Here is a 17,983-nt window from a genome sequence, read left to right as displayed (position 1 = left end):
TTAATGTGTGTTTAGACTTGTAACAGACCAGACATCAGTTTTGCTGTCGGAATCTGGGCATGCATCAAATCAATCGATGACTTGATCATTAGAAAGTTGCAAATAAAGTATTGAGATACTTGCAATGAACGAAATACCATATGCTCACTTATAGGAAATATGATAATTTGGAGATTATTGAGTATTCATATTTAGATTTTGTTATATGTGTTGATACAAGAAAATTTACATTTTGTTACTTGTTCATCTTGACCGAATGAGCAATATAATGGAAAAGTGCAAAGTAGTCTATCATTGTTGCATCCAATATGGAAGTCGAATTTGTGGCATGCTTTGAGGCCATTGTTCAAGAAAATTCGTTACGAAACTTTATTTTATGACTTATGATTGTTAACAGTATTGTCAAGCCATTGAAATTTTATTATAATGATTCCACAGCAGTCTTATTTTCAAATAATTACAAGTACTCTAAATATGCTAAACATATGGAATTGAAGTACTTTGTCGTTAAATAACGAGTTAAAAAATAAGTACTGTCAATCGAATACATTAGCACTAATCTTATGATTGTAGATTCATTAATGAAATGATTGCCACCAAATACATTTAATGAACATGTCGAAAAAATGGGCATTATTGCAAATGATCATTGATATTATGTAATCTCTTAGCTCATTTATGTACTGTTTTGACAAAATAATTTTTTTTTATCATAATTATTGATATATACACGAATTAATGATGTAAATGTTGACGGGGACAATCTTTATGAAAACATTATTATTATATAATTATCGAACTTCTCATTGCATATCATGTTTAGTGAAGATTTATATCGTAGTATATGAAATGGAGTATGTCGAAATAATGATGTTCAAATACTTAAGAATGATGTTCAAATACTTAAGGATGATATATAAAATGGCAAATGTATGAGAGATTTTAGTTTTATGATGTGTGCGCATAGAATCGAATCTATAACTTATTGATGTGAATGCCAACTTATTGTGATTTAACTAATTTGTGTATTTGGATGATTATTTACTATTATTATTTGTGAAAAATTACAACTAATGCTTAGTCTAATTCCTCTAATTGCTTGTGATACTCTTTAAATCTTCAAAAATTACAATACATGGACATATAAACTAGTATAAGTTGACAAATATTTCATATAACCCCTTATTTTTCAGTTTATTTTGACTAAGTTGGGAAAAAATGATATTATAATACTTTATCTACTCAAAATACATTTCTATTTTCATACGGAACCAGAAATTCATGAAACTTGAGGGGCGTAAAAGAAATTCGAATCGCGATCTATAAATTACAGTCGGTCCCGTTTCCTGCCAAATTAAAATAGCCATATGTGCCCAAAGCAGCTCGAACGGTAAACATTTCCCCCAATTCTCCAAAAACCCTAGACCTTTCACAGTCGAAGAGGAGAGCGAGAGAGAAGGCAGGGGAGAGAGATGGATGCAATACGGAAGCAGCTGGACGTGCTGATGGGCGCGAACCGGAACGGAGACGTGAAGGAAGTGAATCGCAAGTATTACGATCGCGAGGTGTGCCGCCTTTTCTTGGTTGGCCTCTGCCCTCATGAACTCTTCCAGTTGACGAAGATGGATATGGGGCCATGCCCTAAGATTCACTCTTTGCAGCTCAGGAAAGAGTACGAGGAAGCCAAAGCCAAGGGTCTCGACAACTACGACAGGGAATTGGAGGATGTCATCGACCGGCTTATCGTCGAGTGCGATAGGAAAATCACCAGAGCCCTTAAGCGTCTCGAGGACGAGGATGCCAAGGCTGCCATCGCCATCTCTGTTTCTGAGGTTACCCAGACGCCTGAAGCTATTGAGTTGTCCAAGCAGATCAGAGAGAAGTTGAAAGAGGCTGATCAATATGGTAACTTCGCATTCTTGTTTTGTTATGTTATTTTATTGGTTGCTAGAATCGTGCGTTCTTTTCCCCGCTTTGAAGTGATATTGTATGAACATAAAAAAGAAAAAAGAAGCTGGGGGTTGAAGGTGAAGGTATCGTACGTTGTATGTGCCAGAATAACTGGACCTTGTCTTCTCCTTTCTTATACGCTTTTTTTACATGAAGAAATGTGAGGAAAAATAGGAAGCGAAATAGCAATCTGTAGTCACGATTCGTGAAACCCTCTCTCCCTCTCTCTCCCCGTTTCGTTAATAAAATTGTAAGAAATCTGAAGTACATTTAGTTCAGTTTAATACGATGATGTACATATTATACCCGAAGACATATCGAGGCAGAGTTAGTTGAGTCAGTAGAGAATGAAATTCATTTTTCTCTCTTCACATATTCAATCCATGTTAAGATCAGGCAAACCGATTAAGGTGGATGCGTTTTCACATTCACACCTTCAGTTTTGTTATCATAATTTTCGTGTTCAAGTTCCACTGTGAATAATATGTTATTTGGTCATTTTGTGTGGTTTTCAGTTTTGCTTTGTAGGCCACCTAAGGGTGACAACAGCAGATCTTTTTTTTTTTTTGGGGGGGGGGGGGGGGGGTGGGGTGGGGGGGAGCAAAATAAAAATGTTTTGGAAATAGTGCCCATTTTGGTGTTTTCCATTTTTGAGCAAGTTTTCAGAAATGCCGATTTTTGAGAAAGGGACAACATGCGATAAAATGCCATTTTCTGTTATTTTCAATATTGAAAACTAAAGGAAGTGCAACCAAGTGGGCCCTAAAATTTTGTCGTGTCTTCTACCTGTGTTATCTCTCCAAGTAATGGCATTGATGTCTGAGACGTTTTTGTTGGTTGGTACTGTTGATTATCTATTCCATTGTGTTCCTTCTCTCATAATTGGTGTTTTACATTACTTGGTAACTTTATCTGCAGATCTTGAAGGCAAGACGGATATGAAAATTCGGGCTTTAGAAATAGTGGAAGAACTCAGAACAAAAAGAGCTGACAAACAGGTGAAAGAGATTCTTTGTTTACATGACTCTAATCACTATTAAATTATATTCTTATTCTAAATTCTACATTACTTGCCCTATGGATTAGATAAAAATGCTAGGCAACACATATTTATTATTTGTTTCTTGTACTCTAGCAGCAAAATTATTGTATTTTGTATAAATGGGTATGTTTTTTCCTTTGGCAGTCAATGCTACTTCTAGATGCCTTCAATAAAGATCGAGCTTCCTTACCTCAGCCCCTTCCAAATCCGCCACCATTGGCACCTTTGCCTGTTGTTGCTCCTGATGCTCGAACACAAGAAATGATAAATGAAAAACTAAAGAAAGCAGAAGATCTTGGTATGTAAATCAGTAATGTGTACAATATGTATCATGTTTTGCTTGTTTTTTTTTTCCTTTCTTGTTATAGCATATCATGTTTGAACAAGCTTTTTGTGGCACTAAGCCTATTGTGATTTTTGCTTTTGACACATGCTTAAGTGTGGCCACCCAAATGTAGAATTCAGCCATGAGTTTCAACTAAGATTGAGTGGTAAAGGAGTTCTTGTAAGTGACTTGAAACGGTTCATGCTTAGCTTAGCACTGAAAAGCATAGGTTATGTTGTAAAAGAGTTTCCATTGCAAATGTTCAATCACAATCAGATGAAGTGATAATGTTTGCGGTCAAACTTGTTTTTGAGTTTCATTTGTACTCATGGGCTAAACATAAACTTATCAATGTTTATTATGTTTTAGGTGAGCAAGGAATGGTTGATGAAGCCCAAAAAGCACTGGAAGAGGCTGAGGCGCTTAAAAAGGTATTCAATATTATGTTTTTGTGAAATTTTGAGAATTTTTCTTAATTAATCAAAACATGTATTAAACTAACAAAAAAATATAAATCAAATATATATATATATAACTACACCTCTAGTATATAATAATCATATATATACACACACAGATAATATATAAAATTAAAAAGATAGTGGCGGCCAGCCACCTCTGTTGGATTCTTGTGCAAAGGAAGAGGGAGAGGGATTATGCTGGCAAAGAATCTGGCAAGAGAGATGTTACATTCATCAGTATAGTGGGAGGGAGAAGAAAGGAGGAAGAGAGTATTTTAGGGTACTTTGGTCATTTCAAAAATTTTAATGCAGCAAACTAACCGCGGGGGGGGGGGGGGGGGGAGCGAAACGAGTTTAATAAAGTCATGGGAGGTCTTTGTCAATTTAAAAACACAGGTCTGATCAGTGCCTTTTAGATTTTAACTAAACCTCAAAGGTGCTGCGTGAAATTTACCCTAAATTTTATTCATAAGTTACTGACTTAAAAAATCTTGACAAATATCTCTTAACACATGTAATTTGTACTGTAATTCTTCTTTTGTAGTAATAAATTTCCCATTTTTTCCGGGTGAAGTTTGTGAATATTGATGTTTTTGCAAAATATATGCCAATCAAGACTTTTATGCCAGGATTTTATGAGTCTTCCCAGAGTTTCCCATAGAGTGTTTTTTTTTTCTCCATTTTTCTTAAAAATAAAAATGGAATTTGAGAAATTTGTCTGCTTGAGGTTCGCTCAGATATTTGTTATTTTTGCAGCTGGCCCCCAGGCCGGAACCTGTTGTAGATTCATCCAAGTACACTGCTGCTGATGTCCGCATTGTGAGTTTTTGACCTTTTGCTTCTTCTAAGCTATTTTTCATTCTTATTGGACTGTGAAACCCTTGTATTTATAACTTGCCCCGCCAATGTGTGTGTGTGTGCTTTTGGCTAACAGGAGCAATGTGTTTTTTAAGTTAAATAACTTGCGGCTTCAAAACATTGCATTTCTATTCTATAGAGACATGCTAAGTTATTTGGTTAGGTTGCTAGTTGGTCTAGAAGTAGTTTGAATTTATAAATTACACTTGGTGCACATGATATTCACATAAATTCTCATCTTGCAACTGCATCTTTGCAGACTGATCAGAAGCTTCGTGTTTGTGACATTTGTGGAGCATTTTTGAGTGTTTATGACAGGTAAATTATTTTCTTTGACAACTAGAATAAAAAATAAGATTTATAGCTATTAAGCATGGCATAGTATTAGTAATTGGGGTTTAAAGTACTACAGCTTTTGATATGGTGATTATACCTCCTTGTCGCCAGCAGGCTTTTGGGGCCAGTTTTTCGAGGATAAACTTTTCCAGCTAAATAATGTGCGTCTTTTTCTGTTTTATTTTGTAGATCGTGCTATTGTTAGCTAGAAACTTATGGGGCAACTATATTATATTTCTGAGATCCTTTTTCTCTCTGTATATATATTGTTAGTCTAATGTTTTGTGTGTTTTCAGTGACCGTCGTTTAGCAGATCATTTTGGAGGAAAGCTTCACTTGGGCTATATGCAAATCCGTGAGAAGTTGGCCGAGCTTCAGGTAAGATTGTCTATTACATACATATATATTGACCTCTAGGGGTTTTTTATTCTAACAGGAAAGAGCTGTCAAGCTGTAATTATAATAAATAGTCTGGTACCTTCTAAAATTTGTTTTTCTTATGGCATGTGCTGGTTTTCTCTTTTTGTCTATTTCCTTGAATCTAGAATTGTGTTTCCTGCATGATATCTTCCAGAATAATATTATATGAAATACTGTGGTTGCATGGGACATTGAATGTTTGTTTAACTACTGTGTATTTGATACATACTCAAGTTCTCTGAATATGTTGATTCAGGTGCTGGTATAAATGTTTCACTTTCTTCTCTAGAGGTTCTCAGTTAAATATGCATCTGTGAGTTTTTCTTAACTTCAGAGGAGTATTTTTGCTATTTTAACCATCTTTATGTGGATATGGATTTATAGCGGGGTTCGTCTTAAAGAGAAAGGTGAAGTCTGTTTGGCTGCTATATTTGTCTTTTAATTGACCTTCAATATTTTTGACACCATCAAATAGTTCAAAAGAACCTGTTATTTGTATTGAATTATTAGGAAAGGGAAAAGCATGCTTAATCTGGTTTGTGTTAAAAGGTTTATCCACATGCTTTTGGAAACTAATTCAAAGTGGGCTTGTAATGAGCGGACTAGAACAAATTTGTTCAAGCTTGGTTTTGTAAGTCTTTGTAGCATGTGTGGCAAAGGTATGGAGCTTGAGCAGTCTGGTGCTGTGTTTTTTGTGAATTCAACTTATTACATGGCTTTAAATTTCCTATGAAATGCTTTTCTATAGATTTGTTAATGTTCGACAGCTTTTGTCAAATTTGCTAGAAAATTTTTCATTATAATAATGATGCTCAATATTTGTTTCTTTGGAATGTTCTGAAACTCCACGAGCTTCATTGACTCGTAAGGGTGGTTTCTAATCAGACAATCCAGGATCCCTCTTCAACCTTGTGTTCTTTACTCTGAAGCAAACAAGCTAAGTTGAAATAGCCCCAGCTCAATCATCTAATGGGAAATTGCAGCTTAAGCTCTGAATTTGCTAAACATCAAAGCAGTGATTGGGTCTCATCCTTCGTTATTGAGTGAGCTTGAACAAACATATGCATGGCTTGGTTTGCTTACTTTCTACTCTTGATGTCTCATGAGCTTTTCATTAAGAATGCTGTAATCAGTTTTGTGTTGTGTGTGAATTCTCTAATTGCTGTTAATTGTTACCTAATAACTTGTTGACTAGTGTGTGTGTGTGTGTGTGTACGCATTTGCATTCACACCTCACATGTGCATATCTCTGCATGCTTGCATGTCAGAAAGAAAACAAAAGAACACCAAATTTATCTTACTTCTGGTTTGGGCCTTGTTTTGTCATGCAACTTATAGAATTTTCTTAATGCAGAAATGTGTTTCATTGGCTAATAAAGGTCCATCGAGACCATAGTAGCATGGAAATTTTATTCTTGCATACTGTTTTCTTGGAGTTCATTTACTTATTTCATCCATATTCCACAAATGGATTTGATTCATTTCTCTGTCTACTGAATTCTCACTTCTAAGGGTGGTATTGTCCTTTTTTTTTGGATTTTAAATGGTCCCGATTGCGTGCAATTTATTATTTTATGCTAGTTAAGTGGTAAATAAATTCAGTTATTGTTGATTTTCTTCCTGATGTTAATGCCCCTTCAACATTTTGCAATGCAGGTAATTCTATTTTACTCACTTTCATTGTGTTACACTACGTCCTTTCAGCTTATCATTTTCTTGTTGTGGCCATAGAATTGCTGAAAAGTTGATATGGCAACTTGACTATAACTGTTAAGTGGAAGAAATCTGCCTTGCACTTGAATATGAACACAACTTTGCCGTCATGGTCTTGTTCGTGTCATTTTTTATTTTTTGTTCCGGAAGATATTGTGTTTGAACTTGTTAAAGAAGAAAATGAATGCAGTTAACTTGTGTGTTTTATATGCATTGTTGGGGTGATTTTTTGGCTGGAATTCGACGGACTCATGTAAGTTGTTCTTATGGACATCAAGCTTGTAGCAGCAAATGGCTAAAATGCTAGTTTAGTAGCTTCTCTCAGTTAATATGTCTAGTTGGTGAAGTGCACACTGTTTCACTGGCTTCTCAATACCACTTCTTATATTATTTGTCAGGAAGAGAGAAACAAGAAAAGGAAAGCATATGAAGATGAGAGAAGGTATGCTTGACAAATTTTCTGATTCCATTTTCCTTGTTCCCTTCTTTTTTCCCCTCATATTTCATTTTTGAGAATGTTATGATGGATGTGAGGCTATACAAGACATGATAAAAAAATAAAAAATGAGGTTATTCATAATAAGGTTAGAGTGATGGTAGAGTGACTTCTATTGAAGATAAGATGGATGGGACACAATAGAGGCTCCGATGAAGAAAGTGGATGGAATGGAACAAGTCCTTAGCAGAAAAGGTAGACGAAGATCAAGAAAAGCTTGGTGGTATAATGAGTTATAAGGGCCTTTATAGAATATATGACTGATGAAAATTATTGGTGAGGCCAAACTCGCTTAATGACAGTAAGGCTTGATTCAAGTTGATATGTTGTTTCTTGTATTACTTTTCTATTATAATTGACTTTTCGAATGGAGTGTCCTATTATGTTGACGTCAGAATTTTATGTTTGGAGTCCTATGATAATTCTTTTCTTGTGCAGATCAAAAGAGCGAAGCCGGGAGCATGATAGGGAGGTAAGCAAGGATCGGGACCATGGCGATAATCGTGAACGAGGGAGGGATTATGATCGCAGGAGCAGAGATCGTGATAATAGACATTATGATCGTGATCATGGATATGATCGAGAGCGGGAAAGAGAAAGAGATCGGCGTAGCTATGATTCAAGGAGTCGCCGGCGGTCGCGATCACGGTCAAAGGAACGCCACAGGGACTATGATCGCCACAGGTACTTCTGTTCTATTGTAAATTCTGTTGTAAACATCTTGCATTTGAATTGTCTATCCAATTTAACCTTATTCTTCATATATGAAAAAGATACAAAAAGTTACATGGACCTAATTTAGCTGATCACTGTTTTGATTTATTTTTATTTTTTATTGAAGAACTACATTGTTAGTCCTTCAGCTTTGCTTGTGTGGGAGTAGTCTGAAGGTGAGTTTGGAGGACTCAGCTGATGGCTTTTATTCTTTTGTTTTTTTTTTCTTTCAAAGAAAGTTGCAGTGAATAACTAACCAGAGAAACATTGACAAACAAGTTTTTGAGTTTCTATTTTTGGACATTTAAGTTGAACCCTATGCTCAGAAACTTAATGATGTTTAAACACAAGCAAAGAATAGCAATATAGGAATATTTCCAACAAAATCCCCTTGTTTCAATATCTGAGGCAGCTGCTTGAAGTTACTTTGCTTTATTATTATTTTTATTTTTTGAATTTGTTATCAAGAAGTATTTGGTAGGAGACATGTAGGATTGATATTAATTATAATAGGCCTTATAGAAAACAAGGCTATAGATAGCAAAAAATGAAAAGCCAGAATTAATATAGGGCACATAGTGTGGGATAAAGGTTTTGTATGTTGTTATTGGCTAGAAGTATTTTCATTGAGAACTTGCACTGCTTGATGTAGCATTTGAATACCGTTGTTATCCTAGAAACAACTCAAGACACTTATCATCTCTGCCTCTCTCCCTGGGCTTTAATTGTTGAGCTCATATTTTTTTTTTATTCTGGAAATATGAGTTATGTTAGAATAGCTATGGTTTCATCTGCTTGATGAGTTGATGTTTGTTAAAAATTAGTTGGTGTTAAACTCGTTTTCTTATCATACCAGTAAAACATCAGTTTTCATCTTTGGACCGTCTGGCAATGAGGACCTTATTAATCATGTTGTATATTATTAGGGTGTTATCATGGTATTTTGAACTTTCAATATCTTGCATTTAGAAAAATAAACTGATATGCTTATTTAAACAAACACGTAAACTTGCAAATTCTGATATTTCAAGGTTTATATCAGGGTAGGTTCTCATATACACATGGCAGGGTAGGATCATGTTTCCAAACCAATCCTGATAAAAATGGATGATGAAAATTTGCTTCTCTTTTGCCAGGCGTTATGATCGGTATTAAAGCTGAGAACTGCAGCTGGATCGTGAACTGGGAATGTTCTGGTGGGAGGGGGGAGCCCTAGAAGCTATGAAAGAGGAGATATATCAATATTGTTGGTGTTGCTTGAGAGATCTGTCGTAGTTTTAAATCTTAGATATGGATGGCTTTCTTTCTGTAATGGAGAGGAAATTGCTTGCTAGACATTTATGACCGGGTGTCTTGATAGGTGGGGGGGGGGGGGGGGTACGCTCTGCTCTTGACTTTGAATATACATGACTTTGCTGCTAACTTTGTGTTTTTTTTTGGTCCTTTTGTATAATTTATTTTTAGTTGCATGTATTCTCGTAGCAACAGCATCAGGATTGCTTCTAAAGTAAACAAACTGGTGAATTGGTAAAAAGTTTCTTATTCTTGATGTAGGTCAGAATGGCCCCCTGAAAATGCAATAATTTCTGACATCCTTCGGACGTTCTCAATTCTACGGCCAACCTCATATTTTATTTTTGTATTTTCGTTCTGCAGTTATTTTTTTGCGTGTTTATTTAATTTTTTTATTATTTTAATTATATATTTGAATTAATTTAATTTTTATATTTTATATAATAATTTAATTTTTTTGTTATTTTAATTATATGATGATTGAATATATATTTTTAAATTATTTTAATTTTTTATAATAATTAAAATTTTACATTCTTATACTCGTATTTTTTTAATCAATTTAATTCTCATAAGAGATAAAAATGAGATGAGTTAATTTTTTATTTCTTACACTTTTTTAGTATATAAATTAAATTAACTTAAAAATATAAATATAAAAATATAATCAAGATAATAAAAAATTTAAGTTGTCACAAAAAAATATTAAAATATAAATACATGAATGTAATTAAATAATTATATAAAAAATAAAAATACAAAATAAAAAATATAAACTTACGCTAGTTGAATCAACGGTCTATTGTCAGTTCAACCAGTGGTTGTAGATTAGGCTGGAAATTAATTTGGCTTGAGGTGTAATTTAGAAGTTTGATTTTTTAAATGTTTAAATGACATCGTTATGCATGGCGACACAATTACGATTTTTTATTGATTCTTATAAAGCAGAAGTATCAGGCACAAAAATGGCCTTAAATATGGTTAGAATATGATATGGAACTAACTCTGTAAAAATGTAAAACTGACTTCAATTATCTCAGCTTCTGGTAACCTCACGGTTAGTCTTCCCTTGAGTACTTCACTGGCCACAACCCCGTGTCCACGACATAGACATCTGCCTTCTCCAGCACTCAGGATCAGCGAACGCCAAGCCAGATGAGTTAAATATGACCCTGCTTCAGACCTGTCGCTCAAACTTGGCTCTGGCCGCACGCTCCGCTTATCATACATAAGCTAAATCTATAGTTTTGCCTTTCTCCTTTTAACGTTTATTTTTTGTGCGATCAATCAAACTTTTCATTATTTTAATTACACCCATAAATCTATATTTTATAGTTAATTTAACTTCTATACTTTTAATTTTTTTTGGGTGACAACTCGAAGTCTTTGTTGTTTTGATTTCAATCATATATCTGTATTTTTTAATTAATTTAATCTCTATATGATGTGTAAAAAAAATAAATTAAATTCACTAATTTCACTTTACTTTTTCTTTTAACATATCAAAATATAAGTTAAAATAACTCAAAAATGTAAATGCATAAGTGTAATTGAAATAACGAAAAATTTAAGTTACCATACGAAAAAAATACTAAAATATACGAATTAAATTGACTTGAAAATGCAAGTCCACGAGTGTAATTGAAACAACGAAAAGTTCGAACTCACATAAGAAAAATGTAAAAATACATAAGCAAAAATATGGGTTTGACCAACATTAAAAAGAAAAAGGAAACAACAAAAAAGATCCCCTAAACTTTTAAAAGCACAGAATTGAATTCTCAAATTTTATGCGGTATATTCATGTGAAAATAGCAGACCAAAAAATTTAAAGGGATAAAAGAAAGAAAGAAAAGAGAGTACTACTATTATCTTCTAATACAAATAGCAATAGAAGTGTTCGCATAGTGAATATGTGGTGTACATTTTGATAAACTAAATGTGTGAACTTATATTGGCTATAGGTAGATACATGTATAGTTGTGTGCGTATGAATGTCAAACAAGGCAAACTCTAATTGTATCCCACATATAGAAGAGAATTTTTATTTCGAGTTCAATTCTTTTTTGCACTTCTTTAGTTTTAAGTAACTAAAAACGAAGAGGATGCACAGATGAGGTTGCCACACAAGATACTATTAGCATCCAAACTAATACCATGAGAAACCGTCCACTTTTAGGGAGAGGTTCACAGGTTGTTATTAGCATAGCCATCCAAACTTTTCAACGTGGAAGACTGACACCTCAACAAGAAGAAAACAACAAAACAATGGACTACACAAGAAAAGACAAAATTCAAAGCACGGTTATTCACAACAAGGTCAAGGTGACTCAATTGAAGATAAGATGTGTGATAGACAATTAAGATAGATTGGTCATATAAACAGAAGACCAATAGAGATTCATGTGAGAAAACTTGATGAAATGAAACATTCTCTAGCAAAAGAGGTAAAGACCAAAAAAACACTTGGTGAAAACTCTTATGGTATGATATAAAATTTAAAGCCTTACAAAAGATAAAATCATAAATAAAGATGATTGATGAGGTAGAAATTTAGGTAGCTGGCCACACCTAGTAAGATTTGAGGCTTGATGTATTGCTATTATGTGTAGACACATTCTTTTATGTTTGGATAGTACTATCTATTATACAGAGACCAAAGAGCTTATTCCAGCCAAGTATCAGCTCATCTTGCTCATGAAAAATATGTAGATGGTGCAAGTCATCATATGTAGTGAGTAGTGACATTGTGCTGCAGAAACATAGATTATGGCAGCAATTGGTGGACAACATGAATTTCAAGAAATATTAGGATTCTCTAAATGGACAATTTCATGAAGTGGTGGATGTGATGATTAGGAGAAAAATTAATATTATGTGCCTTCAAGAGACGAGATAGGTAGGGAAAAAAGTAAAAACTTTATCAGAAGCTGGATATAAAATATGGTACACAGGAACTGATCGAGCGAAAAATGGAATGGGAATTATTATGGATAAAAGCTTAATAGATGAGGTAGTGGATGTAAAGAGAATAGGGGATAAGATTATTATGGTGAAGATTAGTCTAGGAAGAATGACTATGAATATCTTTAGTACATATGCACCACAAGCGGGGTTAGGTGATGAGATAAAAGCAAAATTCTGGGAGGATCTAGAGGGACTCATACAAATGATACCAAAAGGAGAGAAAGTGATTATAAGAGGTGACTTAAATGGGCACGTGGGTAGAGACGGAAACGGATATAGAGAGGTACATGGAAGGTATGGATTTGGGGAAATTAATAATGAGGGTAAATCTATCCTAGATTTTGCTATGGCATATGGGCTCATTATAACCAATACTAGGTTCAAAAAACGGGACGAACACTAAATCACATATAAAAATATCACCTCAAGCACCCAAATAGATTACTTCTTCATGAGACAAGAGGATCGGTTATGTTGTAGGAATTGTAAGGTGATACCGGGAAAGTGTTTGACTACTCAACATAGACTTCTAGTACTTGACATCCAAGTAAGAAATTGGAAGAGAAAAAATCATATAAAACAAAATCCAAGAATCAGGTGGTGGAATTTAAAAGGGGAGAAACAACTAATCTTCAAAGAAAAATTAAGGGGTAGAAGGGAATGGAATGGAGAAAGATAGACAAACCAAATGTGGAAAGAAATGACTAATGCTCTGAGAAGCACGACAAAGGTAGTCCTTGGAGAGACAAATGGTAGAGCCCCTAACTTTAAGCAGTCTTGATGGTGGAATGAAGAGGTACAATTGAAAATTAAAAATAAGAAAACTTGCTATAAGGTGGTATATCAATGCAACAATGAAGAAAATCAAAAAAATTATAAAGAAGCAAAAAAGGCAGCAAAAAGAGCTGTTAGTGAAGCAAGATCAAAAGCATATGAGAATCTATATAAACGACTTGATACAAAAGATGGAGAAAGGGATATATATAAATTAGCTAAAGCAAGAGAAAGAAAAACACGGGATTTAAATCAAGTGAAATGCATAAAAGATGACAATCAAAATGTTTTAGTAAATGAGGGAGCGATTAAGGAGAGATGGAAGAAGTATTTCACAAAATTATTCAATGATGGTGGTGACACAAGAGTTAGGTTGGGACATCTTAGTAACTCCGAAAGGAATGTGAGCTACACATTCTATCGACGCATAAGTTCAAATGAAATAAGGCAAGCATTAAAAAAGATGAAAAATCATAAGGCAGTGGGACCAGATAATATACCAATAGAAGCATGGAAATGCATGGGAGAAGAGGGCATCTCCTGGCTAACGTAACTATTTAACGCCATCCTTAAATAAAAAAAGATGCCAAATGAGTGAAGCAAGAGTATTTTAGTTCCTATATACAAGAACAAATGAGATGTTCAAAACTGTGAAAATTATAGAGGAATTAAGTTAATGAGTCATACCATGAAACTCTAAGAGAGAGTAATAGAGTAGAGGCTTAGAAAGGAAACAAAGGTGTCAGAAAATCAGTTTGGTTTCATGCCTGGTAGGTCAACAATGGAAGCTATATATTTACTGAGGCGTCTAATGGAAATGTATCGAGATCATCAGAAGGAACTATATATGGTGTTTATAGATCTAGAAAAGGCCTATGATAGGGTCCCTAGAGAAGTATTATGGAGGGTTTTAGAGATGAAATGAGTCAAAATAGCCTATATACAAGCCCTTAAGGACATGTATCATGGTGTAGAGACAAGGGTCAGAACATGCAGAGGGGATACTGAACCATTTACAACTACAATATGACTGCATCAAGGTTCTGCACTAAGTCCATACTTATTTGCCCTAGTAATGGATGAACTCACTAAAGATATTCAGACAGATATGCCATGGTATATGCTATTTGCAGACGACATAATGTTGGTGGATGAAACAAAAGAATGAGTGAACACTAAGCTTGAGTTGTGGAGAAATAATTTAGAATCTAAGGGATTTAAATTAAGTAGAAAGAAAACAGAATATATGGAATGCAAATTTAGTAAAAATGTAAGAGTGGATGATGTTATAATAAAATTAGAAGACCAAATCTTACAAAGAAAAGACCATTTTCGATATTTGGGATCAGTGATTCAAAAAGATGGAGAAATCCACGAGGATGTTGCACATAGAATTAAGGCAGGTTGGCTAAAATGGAGAAATGCATCGAGGGTGTTATGTGATGGTAAAATCCAATTAAAATTGAAAGGAAAATTTTATAGGACAGCTATAAGACCAGTCTTGCTGTATGGCTCAGAATGTTGGGCAGTCAAATACCAGCATGAGCAAAAGACGAGTGTAGCGGAGATGAAAATGTTAAGATGGATGTGCGAACATACAAGAAAGGATAAAATTAGAAATGAAGTTATTCGTAATAAGGTAGGAGTAGTACCAATTGAGGAGAAGATGAGAGAGACTAGACTAAGATGGTTTGGTCATGTGAGAAGGAGACTAAGAGACGCTCCTGTGAGGAGAGTTGATGAAATGGAACAATTAGTCACAAAAAGAGATAGAGGTAGACCCAAGAAGACTTTGAGAGAGACATTAAAATTTGATATGAAATATATAAATCTAAATGAGGATATGACAAAAGACAGAAATACATGAAAGTCTAAAATTCATGTAGCCGACCCCACATAGTGGGATAAAGGCTGGATATGTTGTTGTTGTTGGCTTAACGTGGAAAGCAGCACCAGACAATAGGAGAATAATAGTAACATAATTTTATCATATAAACAGATAGACATTTGATAACCGGACACATTAATACTTGCAGTTTTGTAGAAACTCAAACAAACTAATGAAGCATCATGAATGCTGTTAAGAAGATCCAGAAGAACTTACATCGCATGGGATATATTCACTGTCCGCTAGCTTGAGAACAACACTTGCTGCTGCATTCTAAGAGCAAGTTGTAATTTTGCCGCCTACCATCAGATTATGGGACAAAAACTGCCTACTGAAAGAACTGTTTCCCAATTTGGCAAAACAGTCAATTCCAAAACCATCTGAAGAAAGAAAAATCCAACTCCGTGGTTGTATTCTTATTGGAAAGTTTCCTTTCTCATTCCCCCACCTCCTTTTTTTTTGTATTTTTTCTTTCTTCTTGTCTGCAACGTGTTCATGAATTCAGCAAAGAGGCAATGACACATTGTTGCACGAATATAAAAGAACCACAAAAACCTTCACACCCCTTTCTTTAAAAAGATAATGATAACAAAAAAGACAGACGGGAGGAAGCTTAACGCTTGGTAAAGTAAATTGGGAAAGGAAGAAAATCAACTGCAAGTAATAGAACTGATGGGTCTTTGAAGTATCCAAATGCTCAAGCCCCTTCATATTCAAAAACACTTAACTACAACAGATCAAATAAAACAGTAGCAGCCCCCCCAAAGCAAGGCAAGATAATCACAATTGTCTACCGGCAGCTTCAGCCACGAAGGGCAGGTAAGGAGTCCGACCCAGGATACTGTAAACCAAGCTATAGATAAAGCAGAGCACAGTGAAGACAAAAATAGCATTGTGAGCCATCACCGTGAGCCCGAAGGCGATGCGGGACCTGCCAGGGCTGAAAATGCGAAGGAAGAGGAGGGGGAGAACCAGGAGAACGTCAAGCACCACGGCCTGCATTGAGTTGAACCTGACATAGCGGCTGAAACTAGGGTTCCTGACAACGCCGAGGTAGAGAGCGAAGAAGGCCACGAAGCTGGCGTAGGGCACGGAACGGTACAGGCTGAGGAGAGGCAGCAATGGCTCGAAGGCGGCGCCTAGGGTTTGGGGATACTGGGCGAAGAGGAAGCGGCCGTACTGGAGACCATTGAAGAACGGCAGGAAGTAAGCCACCGCCGATATAATGCGGTCCGTGGCCGGAGTGGGGCTGCCGCCGCCGGCGTTATAGGAGGCGGTGGGAGAAACGATTCCCCCTGGTCTTCTAGCTTCCGCTCTTCTAGCTCGGGGCGGCAGCGAGATTCTGATGGTCGATGAAGTGAGCGAGTAAGGTGGAGGTAGCCACCGCCGGAATCTGATACAATTACCGTTATTGGCGGCGGCGGAAGGAGGGAAGTAGGGTTTTCTCGTTGGGAGAGAGAGGCGGAGAAGAGGCGCTGCGGCTGCCGACGACGATGAGGACGCCATTAAGAATTAGCGCTAGTTTGGCAACGCGGTTTGACCGATTTTAAGCTATTTATTTAGCGTATAAGCTGTGAGGCTTATTTTTTTTATATAATTGGATGTTATTAATAGCTTAAACGCTATAGAACTGAAATGCTAGCTAATAGCGTTTTTGGAAAGCCATCACCCATTCGTTTTTGCAAGAAAACTCTTTGGAGTTTCTTGAGTTGACCAAATCAATGACCATTTCACCCTCCAATAATATCAAAATTTACAACCCCTATCCCTTACCTTCCCGAGCCTTATTACTGTCACCTTCTCCTTTACTTCACTGTGCTTATCTTCCCTAGCAGATTGCCGTCATCACCAACGCTGCAAGCCCCCATCACCGCAAGCCGCCATCACACAAGCAGCCCTGCTAGCAGATCGTCGCCCAGTGCCACCCTGCTGCCATCGTCGCTTTGCTACCATCGTTGCAATCCTCCATCGTCGCCCTACTAGCAGATCGTCACCATCACCAACGCCCATCGTCGCCCAGGGCCCATCGCCGCAAGCCTCCATCGCCGCCCAAAAATAAATTTAAGTATTGATAAAATTTTTGTGTATAATCTTGCTGTGTCTCTTATCTAATTTTGAAATTTATAATTATTAAGTTTATTTAATTATCAATTATTGTATCATCTATAATCTTGTAATTTTATAATATATATTAAATTTCTAACTGTTTGAAACAAATATAAATTTAAGTATTAATATTTATTTAAATGGTAAATACTTGATATGTATTGATAAAATTTAAAAATAAATAATTTTATATAATATCTCAACATATATATTGAAGATTTTTATATATATTTTTTATTTGTTATAATTTATTAATATATAATTATAAGTATTTTAGTAATTGGACATCAATTTATTTTTTTCAAAAAAAATTATATTTTTTAAATTTTATTTATATTATTCAGTGTCATGTATATTTTAATTTTTTTGCTCAATTCTAATAATTTATCAATTTTTACAAACCAAACACATAACTTTACACTAATAGCTTAAAAGTACATTATCCAAACACGTTATCAACTTAAACACTAACCAACTTAAATGCTATTATACAACTTAAATACTATTCAACTTTTCAGCTCTTTAAAAAAAGCATAGCCAAACTAAGTCTTATCTTCTCTTCTCTCCAATGGCCGAATCAATTCTCTATGGATTGAACCATTGACTGGACCAGTCCCAACTGAAGGATTTAAGAAATATA

General features: G+C 35.2%; 2 protein-coding genes across 5 annotated transcripts; one reads left to right on the top strand and one right to left on the bottom strand.

Moving 5' to 3' along the window:
• Nucleotides 1–1,368: 1,368 nt before the first annotated feature.
• LOC127787513 (uncharacterized) lies at nt 1,369–9,925 on the top strand. Of its 4 annotated transcripts, XR_008020169.1 has the most exons (11): nt 1,369–1,905; nt 2,869–2,948; nt 3,137–3,290; nt 3,687–3,748; nt 4,535–4,597; nt 4,896–4,954; nt 5,269–5,350; nt 5,649–5,705; nt 7,504–7,547; nt 7,723–7,902; nt 8,040–8,264. XR_008020169.1 is itself a non-coding variant. In XM_052315575.1 (10 exons), exons 1-10 carry the CDS (start codon nt 1,473–1,475, stop codon nt 9,468–9,470), a joined length of 1,242 nt encoding a protein of 413 aa, XP_052171535.1. In that variant the 5' UTR covers nt 1,369–1,472; the 3' UTR covers nt 9,471–9,925. The 4 variants fall into 4 exon arrangements, 1 of the variants encoding a protein (XP_052171535.1); XR_008020167.1 differs by lacking the exon at nt 5,649–5,705; XR_008020168.1 differs by having other exon boundaries at nt 5,649–7,547.
• A 5,854-nt stretch (nt 9,926–15,779) lies between these two features.
• Nucleotides 15,780–16,774, bottom strand: LOC127793963 (protein TIC 20-II, chloroplastic). The gene has a single exon (XM_052324827.1). The coding sequence runs from the start codon at nt 16,741–16,743 to the stop codon at nt 16,018–16,020; it is 726 nt and encodes a 241-aa protein (XP_052180787.1). The 5' UTR covers nt 16,744–16,774; the 3' UTR covers nt 15,780–16,017.
• Nucleotides 16,775–17,983: the final 1,209 nt, after the last annotated feature.

This window comes from Diospyros lotus, chromosome 1 (assembly GCF_014633365.1).
Source record: "Diospyros lotus cultivar Yz01 chromosome 1, ASM1463336v1, whole genome shotgun sequence".
NCBI classification, from domain to species: Eukaryota; Viridiplantae; Streptophyta; class Magnoliopsida; order Ericales; family Ebenaceae; genus Diospyros; species Diospyros lotus.
This window is presented reverse-complemented; position numbering and strand designations above follow the sequence as displayed.